Source organism: Lutjanus erythropterus, chromosome 20 (genome assembly GCF_056507025.1).
Source record: "Lutjanus erythropterus isolate fLutEry1 chromosome 20, fLutEry1.hap2, whole genome shotgun sequence".
NCBI lineage: Eukaryota > Metazoa > Chordata > Actinopteri > Lutjaniformes > Lutjanidae > Lutjanus > Lutjanus erythropterus.
In genome coordinates this window covers 11774050-11791015 of record NC_139336.1, presented here as the reverse complement: position 1 = coordinate 11791015, position 16966 = coordinate 11774050, and the positions used below count along the sequence as shown (strand labels likewise).

The window sequence follows — 16966 nt, the reverse complement described above, 5'->3', positions numbered from 1 at the left end:
CTCACTCTGCACTAACAACCGTTTGGGATTCATATCCACAGGGCGTTTTCACACCTGTAGTTCAGTTCACTTGGTCCAAACCAAAAGAAAAAAAACAATAGAAACAGTGTTGCATTTTAGTCCTGGTTTGGTTTGTGTTCACATTGACTTTTTGCAAAGGAACCAAGAGGAGGAAACGGTTTTGCAGTTTTCCAGACTGACAGGTAATTGGATTGGAGAGTTTTGGTGGTTGTCATCCTGCATCATGAGTGCATCATCAGGACCCACATGTGGAAATCAAATTCCAGTGACTGACAGAGGTTTATGGAGCAGTTTAATGCTTCAGATGTGTATATTAAGCTCACAAATGAATATCCAATTGTAAACATTATTTAGCAAATGGCAGCATGTCATGAATAATGACAGATAGAAACAGGATGAAAGGAGGAGTCTTGTAGCTTACAGGACTCGTATGTGCATAATGTCCACACAGAGTCAGTGTGCTACAGCGTTATGTTTGCCAGCCCTAGATCTTAATATATATGTTTTCAGAAGTGTTTAAAGGAGAAGAAAAGAATAATAAGACGGCACCAGGATTTTTGTTTTCCCTCGTTCAAAGAGAGAGACAGAGAGCGAGAGGGAGGTAGTGCATCTGCCCTTCACCCAACTTCTTCATGTGTGTGACAGACAGTTGTGTTACTGTGGGATCGCTGTCACACACTTTTTAATCTGACAAAGCACAAAGAGTAAGGATACAAGCACATTTTACCATCATCATCCTGAGTCCCCTTTTCAGGCGGACTCGGTCTGGTTCTTTGTTCTCCTCCAGGGTTCGATTGACAGCTTTCACACCAGCTAAAATAAACCACACTAAGTGGGCAAATGGACCACAGTCTATTATAACCGGACCAAACGAGGCAGGTGTAAAAACACCTTTAAACTGCATTTATGATGGTCTTAAAAAGACATGTTGAACCCTGCAGAAACACTGGATGAAGGTGTTTGGTGGTGGCTAACAGTCCTCTCAAACTACACAAAGACTCAGTGCTCAACAAGTAAACTGAAATCCTTTAGCATTTTATTTCTGAAACTAATGATGCTCCAAATGCCATTTCACTGTGACTTACAGAGTGAAAGAGCAGTGTACAGCATGTGTAAAACTAGGGATCAGGATTTTTCTGCTTTGGTTTACCATTGTAGTGAGTTTTTAAACACAATTAATAATTGCTAAAATTATTAGTAATGATATACAGAAATTCAAATGGAAAATTTGCGTACATTTCCTCAACAGAAAACGTCTCTTCTTTTTTGTTGTTGTTGGTTTCATTATGATTAGTGAGCCACAGCCTGCAGTAAGTTGAGTCTGTGACCTATTAGCATTTAAAAGTAACCTTACTAACCACTTGTGCATGCGCACATGTGCACGCATGCAGGTGTGTGTTTCATGAGGCTAACAAAGAGCATCTTCCAAATCACATTCAATGTTTAGCAATGCAAACAAGATGATGAAAGAGCGCTAATTCAAATGACATTTATTCATGAGCGGCGCCCTGTCTGCCACTGACTCAGGTGATATCTGACGGGGCGGTTCATAAAAAAAAGAACAACACGCACAGTGTCGTTTTAATTTGAATTATTGTTTGTATTTGCCTCTAATATTCATACAGTCTTTGTTCTCTGTTTTTGCTTTTTTTTCCCAACAGGTGCATTATCTCTTGTTCTGTTTTCTCCGTCCTGTTTCAACCTCTGCTTTCATTAGATGCATAGAAAGCTTTTGATGTTTTATTGTTGTTGAAGCAACTGAGCGGCAGCTTTTTATGCATGTGTACGTGTTGTGTGTCCGAATTTTTTTTTCAAGGGCACATTAGTAAAATCTGATGATAAAATGCTGTGATCTCATCTCCTGTCTGTTTTTCATGTATTTCCCCTTCTCTTTACAAATATTTGTCAATGCTTTCTTCCTCTTTCATCTAATTCGTCACCTCTAGAGATACACCTTTTCTTTCCCAGCCTTTTCTTATTTCCCTGCTCTCATGTTGTTGTCACTATTCAAGGACTGTCCCTCTTTCTTTCCTCTGGCATTTCTAATGGTCCTCACACCTGAAGGACAGAGTATGTCAATTGCCAATGACTCCCAAAATGACATATCTGATCAGTGCTCCAGCGTGCTGGACTTAAGTAGGTTACACATGACATAAACACAACATTTTTCTGTTGAGGACAGGCTCAGCATGTCTTTCCTCATCTCTGAACCAACAAAAGTATTTCCAGCAAATCATTGCCAAAAATGTGTTGTCATTTGGGTTCAAACCAGCACTAAGTGTTGAAAACCAAAGCCACATCTGCATGAATACAGTTCAGTAGTTTAAGGTTAAAACTGACCAAATTCTTACTTAGTACATGCAAATGGAAGCAGCAAATGGACTTTTAAAGAGCTTTTATTAGTCAGTGTTTTAGTAACTTGTGTCAGCATCAGTCTAGTTTTTGACTTGTCCTTGCTTGGCTTTTAAACCGTGATGAGCAGCTGGCATTTAGGTGTCGACATCTGTCCTCTTGTACACACAAACTCCTGTGTTATGAGGTCATTTGGTATTGATGGTTCAGATCACGTTCTCCCCTCCTAACAAACCACACACCTCAGTCCCCTCGGAGGAGCCCTACAGTATGAACTGCCCTTTGAGGTGTCTCAGCTTCGGTTTGATTGACACCACTCACGCCTGGCGAAATGAACTAAATTAAAGGAGTAAACACTCCAGAGTTCAAATAACCCACTCCAAACATGGCTGACATGAACACACACTTGTGCTCAACCTCTTCACGTCCATATTCCTTCACCAATCTGCTCTTTTTTTCCTGTCCTTTAGCTCCTTTGCTGCTTTCTTCTCTCTAAAACAGTGATCTTTTCAGTTTATCGTTAAACTTATAACTTTTCCAAGTTCCTAATAAGCTGGTTTGATTGATTGTGGCTAATTCTACAAAGCCTATAGGAATAGGAATACCGATGTGTTCATTTGTGTGTGTTTGTGTTCGACATTGTGTGTTCGTGACTTTGACTGAAGCTCTCAGATGAGGAGCCAATTGATTGATATGGCCCCAATTAGTCTCTGCGATTAATTGAGTGTGATTGGATGTCGTCCCTGGCACCCCATCGTTGACGTTATTGACAGGCTAATTAGTTGCCGTGGTGACCGCTTAAACACAGCTGATTGTGTGTGACAGTGAAATGACCCCACAGCAGCCAATCAAGCCTACCTCTTGCCCATGGGCGTGTTTGTGTGCGTGTGTGTGTTTGGTCAAACAGGCCTTGAGAAAGCCATTCACACAGGCTGTTACAAAGATGTCTTGATATCACAATTTCAAATTACAAAATAATTAGACAGGATGGAAATGTTTTTTATCTTTGTGAATTAATCCCCACTGAGCTGATCATAAATATATAAAGATTATAGATCTATGAGGGATATGTCAGAATCCAAGAGAAAGAAAACAAGCAACTAAGAGCTAAAAATACAAAATATTACAGAATGTCTCTGAAACCGTTTCCAAGTTAATCACCTCAGTAATCATCAGTAATGAGAGAAATACTTGAGAAATAGTGGATAAATCAGATGTACCATCACAGGCATTGGGTGTTTTTTTTCTGGAGCTGGAGAAAGAAAACATATTGCAGAAGCAACAGTGGTACTTAGATGTGATGTAGTTTTGAATTGTCCATCTGCTTTTGGTAAGTCCATCCCTCCTGAGGGATTGCATTTCTACTTGTGTTGTTTTCCTGTACTTGTCATTTTTTCCTATATTGAGGCAGTTTCCCTCTTGCTCCTTTTTTCTGACTGGCTGTCAGGTCATCTCTGGTCAACACAGCCAGCTCTCTAAATCAGTGCTCAGGGCGATCTGTCCTGTAGTACATGGTGATTAATTTTGCACAACTTTAAGTCATTATCTTGCTTATTTTCTAAACTAAATGATGGTGAAACTAATGATCCTAAGTTTTAGTACCATTTGTCTTTTTACTAGCTACTTTACAGTGAAAATTAGACAAACTACATCCTAACTAGCTTCAAAAAAATCTAGCCTCAAACCAAATCTACCTCCAAAATGTTGTTCAACTTCAAGGACTAAATAGGGCAGGCCAGGTCTCATTGGCAGCCCAAGGATGGGAGGGGATAGACAGCAGTCATTGAGGCAGGATCAGAAAAAATGCTAAAATTTCCAGGGAAATTCATATTTGACCAAAGACAACTTGGTGACTTTAATCAAACAATCAGACAATTTAATCAAAACTTTTGATTGTCATTAAATGGCTGCCACGGCCAGTGAGCTGTGGTATTGTATAATCATATGGCAAAATGTCAGAAAATACTATGAATATGCAGTCTGTAATTAACTACCAAAACTACATGACCCGAGGTAACTAACCACTGAAAGTTCTAAGATTTGAATTGAGTTAAACTACAGCCTGTCTACTGCAAATTGTAATTAAACTACTAATTGAGTTAACAACATGCCAACACTCAGTACAGGAAAATAAAATGTGGTACATTCACGTCTTTTCTTTTCTTTTTTATTTTATTTTAATTTTGGGCCAATAACTTATCAACTTGTATATTTTTTACTTTACTTTTTACCGTATCATGCAGCCCTAGCTCTAAGTATAGGCAGTGTTTGGGAAACTACTTCAAAACTGTAGTTTAGCAAAGAACTAGGTACTTCATAATGAAAAAAATTATTTTTTTTTCAAATTAAAACTGTTTTCCAAATTTAGGTCGTCTCCATCCAAACTACGTCATAGGAAATTATTACAATCTAAGTCTGGAATCCCATATTGTCTGAAGGTCAAACTGAACTGACACATACTATAGCCCCTATTTTCAACATAGCATTTTATCTCAGTGTAGATCAACATTCAGGCCAGTGATGAGTTTCAAACACTAATTACCCTAGCTTAGCATTCCCAGGGTCACATATGTAGACACCTCCACTGTCCCTTTGAGACTGACTGAACCAAACTATTAAAAAACTAAAAAAAAAAGATCATTTTAAATATCGAATTTCTCTCCATGCTGCTTGGAGTAAGCAAAGACTCATTTTTGTAACATTGTTCCATATAATTATTACCCTATTTTCTGGCCACACCCCAGAAGCCCTGTTCTGCAAAAACATTGGGAGCTATCGTTTTTCCCACAGGGGAGAGAAATCCTGCTCGACTGACTGGCTCATGCAGTTTTTCCCATGTCCGCACTGAATGGGCTGGTGGCCCTTAAAGACAGGTTGACCCATCCCACCCATTCACCACTGGTGTACATTACCGATTATAAATGAAGAATTAAACCATCTGAGTGTAGCTGTTATCATCCAGCCTATCATATCAAGAGTATATATTACTGATTGGCTGATATCCAACATTTAATAATGAAAGTCCAGTGCCAGCCTGTTGAAGGGAGATACAGCACCATGTGTGAAATGAAAAAGCTGCAATTTAGATTAAGAAAAGAAGAAAGAAGGTGAGTTTGGGAACAATTTATTATAAAGTAAAAATAACAAATAGGAATTAGTTTTTTATGATGTCACCCTGTACACTTTCTGCATATTACATATAGTAGAAATAACAAGACAAAAAAGGGTAAAAAGCCGTAGAGAGAAAAGGGAGCGGTAGACGAGTGCGCGGTTCACTAGCTGCGAAGAAAAGACCCTAATCTTGGAGGAGGCCAGAGTTGGCATAACATCACTTTTTCTGGCCAGCCTCTTTCATTCTTCTTTTGCTCTACCACTCTCGTATCCTTCCTTTCTTCACACACCATCTTCCCTCCCAGCTTCTTTACTTTTTTCTTCCTCCGTCCCACCAATTTCTCCAGATCTGCTCTAATCACCCCTGCTTTATTCGTTTTCATTTTCTCAGTCATTTAAATGAGATTGAATTGTTACAGAGATTGCTTGTCCTGGTTACAGACATTCTGCAACTTGGTGTTCAGGTCGCTGTTTCCTATTTATTCAGCAAAGGGAAATAGTCATTAGTTTTATGACCGTTTCAAAATGCCTCAGTCACAACATATAACAGGAGAAAAAACTGCAATCACAAAATAAAAATATGAGGAAGCAGACATAATCATGCAGAGTGACTCAATGAACAGGTCTGGGATATTGATTTCAACCTGGTTTTGAACTTCAGCTGGCACTTTGGTCATTTTATGTTGTGGAAGATATAAGTGCTATTGTAAAACCTGAAAAAAAAAGTTCATTATGTAGGTGTATAGCATTTACTCTCCCTCTCTGAGTCTAATTTGATTTCTTTGTGTTATATAAAAGAGAGAAAAATAAATTAAATGAACACAGGCAATCACAACAAAATAAAATTAAAAGCGTATCTAATAAAAGATAACCAGTGACACAATGTCATGTTAAGACTAGCAGTGACGTTTTTAATGAAATATTGGATAAACAATGAATTATTCAATAAGGAAATGTGTAATTAGGCACAGCTGCTTTGCATTTGATTAATGTAATCTATTTTTTTCTGATGTTGATCTGTTTGTTACTCTCTCTCTCTCTGTGTTATGTTTCTGTTTTGAAATTCAGCATAGTTCATAATAATAGTGTACATTTTAGCTGACTGTGTTGCCCTTTGTCTTGTTTTTATCCTCTGTGCAGTTCCTCCTCGGGAGCCCACAGTCACCTGTCGATCCAACACCTACCCTAAAGGCTTCTACTGCAGCTGGCACCAGCTGCACCCGACGTACATCCCCACCACCTTCGAAGTGGACGTACAGTAAGTGCGCTTGTTTTATATGCACATTTACAAAGATGTCTGGGTGCAACAGGTGGATTTACAGTGGCTGCAAAGAAAGTAGTTCCTACATGAAACTGCTCACTACAAACTTGCATCATAATTTCTGGAAAGAGATGTTGTTGTTGTGTTTTTAAAATGTTAAAATGTTTTTGGTTTTTTTTGCACTTTAGACACCACAAGCTGAATGTCATATAGTTCCATATTATTTGAGAGAGGGCATCTCCACACAAAGCATCTTTACAGCTGAGCTCCAAGACTCGGCAACTCACACTCAAATAATAAAGATGGATAAAAAATATTTTACAGGCCAGAGGAACATGTATATGTGATTTTGGGGTGAACTATCCCTTTAAGTCATCTCTATATCCTGGTATGACATGTAAAGATGTAGCCTACCTATCTTATCTGTAGTTACAAATAGCAAGGATGGCCAAACACACAACAAACTACTCCACCATAGTACTAATACACTAGAATTATCCTTTAGAGTGTATTTCTGATATTTTCATGCAGAATATATATTAAAAGTTAATATTTTCTAGTTATCTGCCAAGGACAGCTTTGGTTAAGAGCAGCTGATTTTCAAACTGTGAGGCCCGCCTCCCCAGGGTGGTGTGTTAGAGTTGAAAGGGAGGAGGGGGTTCAAACCCCTCAGCACCCAATTATGGCAATTTGCGTCAAAATTCGTACTCCTTCAAACCTGAACACACAGACATGATATATTGAGATTCAGTGTGACTTACACTTTCCAAGGATATAATTATCTCTGATGCCCATCATGAAAAAAACACGCCTCAATCCTCTGAGCAAGGTTTTTCTTTTATACAAAAGTAATAGTGTTGTCTATACATCCATGAGAATCTAACTCCTATAACTGAATTCTGCTTATTTTTAATGGTGCCAATTGTGCCAGTTTGCCAGTTTGAACCAAATAGCAGACTTAAAAAATGGGGAACATATCAGATTTTCACACACCCCTGAGCATAGAAAATAATGTTCACAATTTAAACTGTTAAATGGTGTTTTGCAGGCATAAAGCATATTGGATGCCGTATGCCTGCAAAACTCAATATGGCCCTGAAACCATCCTTCTCCCTGCTCTCAACAAAGAATTTGAAGCAAATAAATCAGCTTTTTGAATGTGAACATAACATATCCAGAAAATATGCCCATGCATCTGGAAAATGGCATCTGAAGAGCTTCTCGTTATTCATCTGACAAATGTATTTAGTTTGCTAATCACAAAATTTCTTTTTAAACAAAGCAATGTTTCTGCTTCAAGCAAATGTTTCTTTCATTCCTTACTTCATACAGCTAAAAATCAAATTTGCCTGGACCCACAAGGAAAAGTTGGAACAACAGATTTCACATTGTTTTTCACATACTTTGTCTATTTTTCAGTGTCATGAGTAATTCTTTTTAAAATGGCATGAAAAGGAGAGGAAACAACCACTTTTAGAGTTTAGTGATAAACTAAATAGTATGTGAAAACATAATTTTGAGTTAATAAAAAAGGTTTTCTTCATAAGGCTTATGAGAAAAATATAATAATTTTGGTTTCCCTCTATAGTTAACCTCTCCACCACCTCTCTCTCTACCTGTCCTCGGGCATCCTGGCATATTTTAACACTAGGTAAACTTTAAATACTTGAAATATGTGGATGGAAACCACATAAGTATTTCTCCATCATGTTCTCTTTGATATTTCAAGATCACAGAATCCCACAGCTCACACCACAGCAGGTTGGCACTGCCTTCATTAATGTTGTAACGCCAATATTATTCTGTTTGAATGATAATGAGCAGTGTGATGGCAAAAAGTATAGATGAAGAGGACAAATGGGAGAATAACAGTCAGAGTAGTCAGCGTCTATAGCTTCCAGGTCAGTATTTTTTTCGGTGCAGAGAGTTGAGCAGCATCTATGACTTTATTGTATCATTGTAGTTAGTAGCTCTCTTGGTAGTTACTGACTAAGGTTTAGTACAATTCACATTTGAATCTTAATTTTGTTACCTACACCCAGCTGTACTTTTTTAAAATATCTTTCAAACAACAGCTAAGCAACTAGTTAATTGATAACCTGAAGATGTCAAAGTTGTCGATGCCTCACTTAAAGTTCAGTTGTCCGTGCTGGGTTCAACGTCCTCGTGGTGGGTCAGGCAGGCTAACGTTAGTTGCGGCTGCTGAGGGAGACTTCGTTCTCTGGCTGTCAAACACCGTATCCTCTTTAGCTTTTAGATTTATTTTGTGTTTGACCAGGTGTTTCTGCAAATTCAAAGTATTTCCCTGTCCCCTTTTGCATTTTTGCATTACAAATATTGCAGCAAGCATTGCCTGCGTGTAACCACTCTTGAGACAGCTTTGACTGACTCGGGGTGGGGAGTATCAGATTTTTTTTATACCCTTTATACCTTGACACACTTGACACAGATATACAGTACGATTACAGTATTTGCTCAAAAAATGGCTCAACTACTCCGCTGCAGATAGTACTCCCTCAATGTAGAGGTGATTATTACAATGATGCTATTCCTGCAGTTAAGAAACAGCAAACACTCAGAAGCTTTGCTTTGGTTTTGAGAACCTTCTTTCTTCACTGACAAGCTCAAACCTACACTGTACATTTACTGCCAGTCAGACAGTGTCACTACTTTTCCTCCACTCAGGATCTATCAACATGACACCATGATGGCTATTCACTCTCTTACACTAGCTAACTGTCTGCAGTGTATGTTAGGTTACCCCTGTCATTGAGATAAACCCAAAATACTCCAAAACAGGGGCAGAAGCATTTTTCTTTTTTACTGCTCAGTCCTGTAACTTCGTCTCCCAGACCCTGTGCTTTTCAGCTCAGCTGTGATGCCTTGTTCACCAGCGTGCACTCCAATAAATCAGTTTAATAAAAAGAGAAGCTTCTGTATTTTTGATCTTTTAATACTCTAATATATTGTAATACTGTAATTTGGCAGTAATTGATTTAACATGAATCGCTACTTTGTATCACCAACGTAATTTGGTCAGTACCCCAGTTCAATACACAACCCTACAGATATCTGGCTTTTATCTGCAATAAGTGAATATTTAAAAGGGCTGTTAGATTACAAGCACATACAAAAGAAAAAAAAGCTGTGAACGCACATTTATGCTAAGAAGCCAAAGTAAAAAATATACAAAAAGTAATGTAAGACAGTAAAACTCTAGCCTGGCTGTGTCCCAAACCCAAGCTGTCTCAGTCTATGTAGCAGGAGGTGTAAGTCAGCAGTTTTTAGTGTGGAATTAAAATGATGTTCCGGCTTTGATATATAACACCCAGGCTCTTAAAAAGGGTCAAAAAATGCTTAACCACTTTCCTCCTCTCTTTCTACATTTCCACACCAGTGTGTATGAAGCTCAAGCAGAAAACACACAACCTTATAAAACCTTGAAGTAAATCTCTCACGTATCTTAACTCAATCTCATTCTCCCTTTTTAATTTCCTTTCCTCTCCAGACACAACCAGCGTTCACTGGAGGTGCAGAAAGACCCGGACCACAAGAATCGCTGTCGCGTACGTTTTCCTGAGGTCTTCTCCAGCTTCCCTTACAGAGTTAATGTGACAGCAATCAATGCGTTGGGTAAAGCCTCCACCACAGTTTCCTTTGAAGAGTCCAGTATAGGTAAGATACGAGTCATGTCATGTTTCATTATGTTGTCTTGTTTTCAGATTTGCTCTCCTTTATTCTGTTGCAAGCGATTAATAGGTGATTGTATTTTAACACTGATTTCCCCCTGACGTTGTATTCAAAGTTAATTACAGGCTTGTCACTGTTGGGATTTTTTGTACATGGTTTTCTCAAAATTAAACAGTTTAATTGAGATTTCGAGCTCAAAGGGTTCAAAGGGAGCACACTGATATTTTGAAAAGTTTAGAGATGTTTAATCTCATTCAGGCTTACAGAATGTTAACACTTTTCATAAAAGTTTACACACAATGCTTTTTTAAACTTCAGGGTAACAGCTACAAAGGAAAAAAAGAACAAAAATGCAGAGTGTCAAGGCATCTCTTTGAGGATGCCAACCATTGAGAAATGTTAATGCGTTTGTTTGACCACAGATGACTGATTTCATTCACTTCTGGTTCCCTTTGGAGACGTGTTGCACACATATTTATGCTTGCTGCCAGAAAGACAAAGAAAACTGAAATTTCAGTGGCCAAATAAATGTCACCCAGCTGAAAGGAGAGTGCACAGCTTTTTTCTTTTAACCAGCAGCATAGTCCATTAGCGTGAAACCCACTGACTGTGCACCCTTGTCATTACCAAAAGCACTAGATAATAAACACGCTACCTCTGAACCTTTTTCTGCAGCAAACAGTATTTAATTGAGGCTTGGATGAGATATGACAGTCACAAATCAAAGGTCTGGTTTCTCACTGAAAGTGCCAGATAACACAAACACCAGCTGCCAAATAAGCACCTTTTTGTCATATTTAGTGTCAAAATTAGCCTTAAAAGTTACTTCCTGCATTGGATATTGCTTTAAATCGCAAACTTCATGGTCATGTGGTAAGTAGTTTCCAAAAAAAATGCAGTTTTTTTTTAGAAACTTCTAAGTTTTTTGTTCACTTAGGCTGCAGAAGGCCACATAATAACAGCAAGACTCTTAGAATTCATAAGCGACTCAGACTGGAAAGCAGTGAAGAGGAGAAATTCATTTTAAAGAAGGAATGAGGAGCACTTTGATAGATAAGGGAAGTGCTGCCAGCAGTCCTCAGCTCTGTTGTATTGCTTAGAGCGCGATATGGGTGTGCATGACGCATAAACACACACAGACACCAACGGGGCTGTGAGCGACTGTGTGGAGTGTGTCGGCTGAGAGGGTGAGGTTTTGAAAAAGAGTGTGTGTGTGTGTGTGTGTGTGTGTGTGTGTGTGTGTGTGTGTGTGTGTGTGTGTGTGTGTGTGCATGCCTGTGTGTGTACACATAAGTAACCAAATGAGGCAGTGACATGCTCTGCCAAGCCCCGGACACAGGACTCATGAAAATGCTAATGCTAGCCGGATTAGCGCCTTGGCTCAGGAAATATCCTTCAACTATTGGTGATAGCAAAATACCCCACTGTTCCTTTCTTTCCCTCTGCTTTCTTTTTCATTCCTGCATGCCCTTCTTGTGACTTTGTACTTCTTTTTCCTTTCTCTCCTCCTGTTTTCTTTCTTCCTCCTCCCTCTCATAGACACTGCTTCTTTGCTATCGAGATCTGAGCTCTCAAATCTTGTCAGATAAACTACCGTAAAAATGCCATTTGTGTGACAAACGTCTTCCATCCACACTATTATTTCCATATTGATTTCTCAGAGTTTGCTTTTGGTTTGACTTTACATACTCTGTTAGTTTTAACATGTTACACTACAAATAATAAACTATTTGTTTTAACTTTAAAAAGTTACATCCGGGCTGCCTTAAAATTTTAAGGTGCTGAATTTGAAAAGACAAGTCGAGGTAATTTTGTGATGATTTAAACCAAAGAAACATTGTCCATGTCCATGCCCGTGTCCACTAAGGTTAAGATATTAAGTTAAATCAACAACTCTTCAGTCACACACAAGTCTTAGAAATAAATTTGATTTCTTTTTACATTTTCAACAGTTTTTCATTCTGTAAAAAAGAAGGGTCTCAGGAGAGATTTAACACAAACAGTGCATGCTGGGAAGTCTGCTAATATACTGATCATCAATCAACTTAATGAGTTGATTGACCTCTATAGAGTACATTCATCTTCATCATGTCTAATCATAGGACTTCAAGTTAAACAAACTCATGTTTATAAGTTCTTAAGTGTTCTGAAAATAAATAGTACTAATTTTAGGTTTAATTCATTTTCATAAGTAAAACTTGTGTATTTATGTTTCCACTAAATTCCTGTATAATCTTTTGCAATGTAAAACTAGCCTCTTGTGTCCGCCACATGATCACTTGCTTTTTGTTTTACTATAACTGATAACACAATACAGCTGTTGTTCTTAATCACAAAGGGAGTCAGCGGCAACAGAAACTTTCTTCTTCATTCAACTTCAACAGAAGATCGGCATTTTGCAAATGTATCCCAGAGCGCCTTGAAAAGATCTGGTTTTTATTATTGAAAATGCAAGTTCAAAGGCTAAACCTTGTTGTCAAATTTATCAAAATTAGTGTCGATGCGGTCTTCCTCTCTTCACAATTGGGTTTCTCTTCTTTTTTGTTTCTTCTTGTTGGCCTTCTCTCACCCCTCCTCCCTCCTCTCCCGCCGTCCCCTCCTCGTTCCCGCTTTGTTAAAAGTCTTTCTCATGCCATTCTAAGTTGTAAGTCACATTCATTATCAGAAACAACGAGGCACATCGTAAATAAATAAAACAATTTCATGCTTCCTGGTGCACTTCTGAATTCTGAGTGGGAGTAAAGACGATTCTCAACTGTCCTTGTTCATCCGACCAAGGCTGGGATGAAATTAGATGAGATGAGATTGTGTGTGTGTGTGTGTGTCCTCACATGTGCATTCTGTGGGTACAGTTACAAAGACAGCCCTCAAGGAAGCTCCCGACTCATCAAATGATAACTTAAAGCTTTCTAGTGCCAAGATGATCAAACGATAACTGATCTTGTCTAAGTGTAGAGGGCTTCTACAAGACCCTTTTTTTTCCTTTTGACAACATCCGCCCACCTGAACACCTGCTATCATTCAGTGCTGTATTACACAGTCATTGTGACTAAAATGAAAATGCTGTAACCTGATCCCAACCTGTGAATGTATAGTACTGTAGCTGCAACAGCTTTTCATTAAATCATAAGTCACTTATGCGATCCTTTCAATTAATATTTAAAAAGAGACCATATTCAAATTTAATTTGCACTTACTTTGTGGTATACTGGGGGTTAAACTCTGGTCCCAGAGGAAGCCGACAGTAGATTTCACTCAGTCAGTTCATATTACCTATTAATAGCATCCTTGAGTTATTTAAAGTATCTGTCTCATTCATTGTAAAAATAAACTTTATTTTAACTTGCAAAATTAGTTAAATTGACTGAAAATGAATTTGAAAGTTGAGGTAGTTTGGTAATGATTCAAAACAAAGAAACCTTTGAGTCAAATAAATTTGATTTTAATTCATATTTAAGATATTAAGTTGAACCAACAACTGATGAATATTACAAACAAATTTGATTTCCTTTTACATTTTCTCAGTTGAACAGTCAGTTCTTCAGTCCACACACAGACTGCAGCTGCTGCTGTTGGAGCTACTTTGTTCAATACGTGAAACTGTTTCCAGTGAATTTCTAAAATTTTAAGCGTACAGGGGCAGGGATTGAATTCACTGTTAACCTCCATCATGCCTCACAATATTTTCATTATTTAGAAAACAAGAAACCATGACTTATTAGACGCACACAGCGAGTTTTCATCATATTTGTTTTCTTCAAACTATAAAGGTCTCACAAGAGAGTTCTAAGTCTCACAAAATGCATGCTGGGATGTCTGCTAATATGCTGAACTCAGTACATTCATTCAACTCATCCCTTCAGGTCAAAAGACTTCAAGTTAAAGGAACTCATGGTTGTAAGTTAAAAATAAATAAAATAACTACTAGAGTAACCTGAATAAATTAAACTTGATTAAACTTAAGTTAATGATTTAAGATGAGCTAATTCCACTAAATTCTTTATGACTTTTTTACAGTGTTTTTATTTTCTCAGAGTTTACCAAATGAGTTGCAGACTGCACTGACAAGTGGATTTGTTATTTAGCACTCACAAAAACAGTAATTTTTTTTTGCTGATTCCAACCAGCTCAGCTCTCTCCACAAGGGAGGTCAGAGATCAGCATTGGGTGCAAAGAAAACACAACTGGAGCTGGCACAGTTTTAGAGGCATATTTACTGTGAGATGCACTAATTATACAAGGCACAAAACTTAACAAGCACAACTGTCTCTGAGACAGAAGCGGATTTCTTAAGAGCGTTTGTAAACTTGCAATTTTCAGCTTAAAATCCCCGAGGCGCAGGCATATTCCCAAATGCCAAAAATCTGCTTCAAATCAATAAACACCCCAAGTTAGAGATCAGATTGTTGTATCTCCATCTCAGTTCAGGAGTCAGGAGATGAAAGCCTGGCAAATGTTGACTCCCTGTAGTCTGAGGACTAGTATCATTATAATTTGTAATTTCTTTTAAAAGAGAGCAAACCTGACAGAATTTTCTGGTGTGCTTTTTAAAATTCATATTTATTCTCTTTGCCTGTTGTAGCTTTGAACAAATAAAGACATCAGCCATGTGAATTTAGGACATTCTTCTTCTACTCATTAAATTCTGTGTGCTTTTTGTGCAATTTCGGTTTAGTGACTCGATGAGGAACCTAACTCAGCCATCTAATTTTTATACTCTACCACTGCCATGCTTTACATAATAATTAGTTAAAATGTACTAAATATATTTGTCCCATTTGCTGTACATAGTATTGCACTTTTTACGAACTTTACTTAGAGTTCAGCTGCAGTTACCTCCTGGACGATTACTTATTTTGGAGTTCAGTTTGATGCATTTTTGACTCCTACTCCTACAGCTGTTATTACTCATCTAACATCAGAGTGTTTGAGCGTAAACTTGACGATTTGGACTCTCTGAATGCTGGAGGCACGGTGTATGCTGTTGTCTTAAAAGAGCAGGCTTTTTTTTTTTTTTCACTTTTTTTTGCTTCATTTTTCCCACTTTTAAAGTAATTTTTTTGCAAGATTTTACAGCAGATCAAAGCACTTTACTTCTCCTCATTTTTCCCATTTGTTCAAGTGCGCTGTTAGGTGCTGTCATCCAGCACCTGTTCTACTATAAAATGATTAACTGATCCCACTTTTTTTTTTTTTTTGGTGTGTTTCTCTTTGAAAAGGCCATTTATTTGAAACAGGGTAGTTTGAAGACAGGGATGTGTGAAGCTACAGAGTTTTAGTCTTTCTTTTTATCATGCACTCATGATGCATGAAGGACTCTATGACACATGGTACATTGGGTTCTACAACCCCAGTTCCAAAATTCAATTGTCGTGTTTTGCACTTCATGACAGATGTGACAGTTGACAGCCATGCCGTGGGCGCCATACCATCACAGATGCTGACTTTTGAAGTCAGCGCTGGTAACAACCTGAATGGTCCTTTTCTTCTTTAGCCTGGGGATTACAATGTCCATGATTTCTGAAAACAGTCTGAAATATGGAAATGTCAGGCCGCAGCACACTTTTCCGCATTAGTCCATCGGACCTCCTAACTTGCATTTGCAGATGCAGTGACAAAAGTTTTGTTGTCGTTCCCAAGCCCCAGTAGTAATGTCCTTTATACAATTATATGGGCTCTTAGTGCAGTTTTCTCTGAATATTTTAATGATATTATGGATAGTATATGGTAAAATCCCCTAATTCCTTGCAGTTTTGTGTTGAGAAGAATGTTTCTTAAACTGTTTTTCATTATTTCCCCATGTGGTTTTTCACAAGTGGTGAACCTCACCCCATCCATGCTTGTGAGTGACTGAGCTTCAAGGATTCCCCTTTAATACCCAATCATGATACTGTCACCCGTTACCACTTAACTTGCTTACCTGTGGAATGTTCCACACAGGTGTTTTCAGGGTGTTCCACAACTTTGCCTTTTGTTGGTCCACTCATGTTTTCTAGGCATCAAATTGAGTGTTTATAAGAAAAAAAAACAAAGTTTATCAGCTGGAAAAAGATCTTGTCTTTGTACTGCATTCAGTTGAATCCAATTCTGTTTTTATTTTTTTCTGTATTTCTGTTTTACACAATGTCCCAGCTGTTTTGCAATTGGGGTTGTACATATTGATTTAGCTTTTGCAGATCTCTTGTATTTTACTTGCTCAATTGCTTCATAGTCCCTCAGACTACCTTTGAGCAACTCTTTTTTTTTCTTTTTAGCAAGAAAGATTAGCCGCTCTCCCTCCCACACTCTTGTCCCATTTTCGGCAGACAGAATATAATCGCCTCGCAAAGTATCTGTTTGAAAGATTAGAGTTTTATGTTACAGTACACCTGTTCACTTGCATCACAGGCAAAGAGAAAGAATGGGTTGCAGTGAGTGTTGCAACACGAGAGTGAAAGGAAGAAAGAGGAGCAGTAATGTGGACGCAAATTTAAATGAACAGAGCCAAGGGAGGCATGACAGGCACAACAATGGGATGTCATAAGACTATAC

General features: G+C 38.1%; 1 protein-coding gene across 3 annotated transcripts in view; it reads left to right on the top strand.

Moving 5' to 3' along the window:
• The window catches only part of cntfr (ciliary neurotrophic factor receptor), a 282491-nt gene that overhangs the window by 229624 nt on the left and 35901 nt on the right, over positions 1–16966 (top strand). For all 3 annotated transcript variants that reach the window (XM_084746326.1, XM_084746325.1, XM_084746324.1), the window contains 2 exons: positions 6625–6742; positions 10254–10420. In XM_084746326.1, the coding sequence (XP_084602452.1) occupies positions 6625–6742; positions 10254–10420 (285 nt within the window). The remainder of the gene's footprint in view (positions 1–6624; positions 6743–10253; positions 10421–16966) is intronic.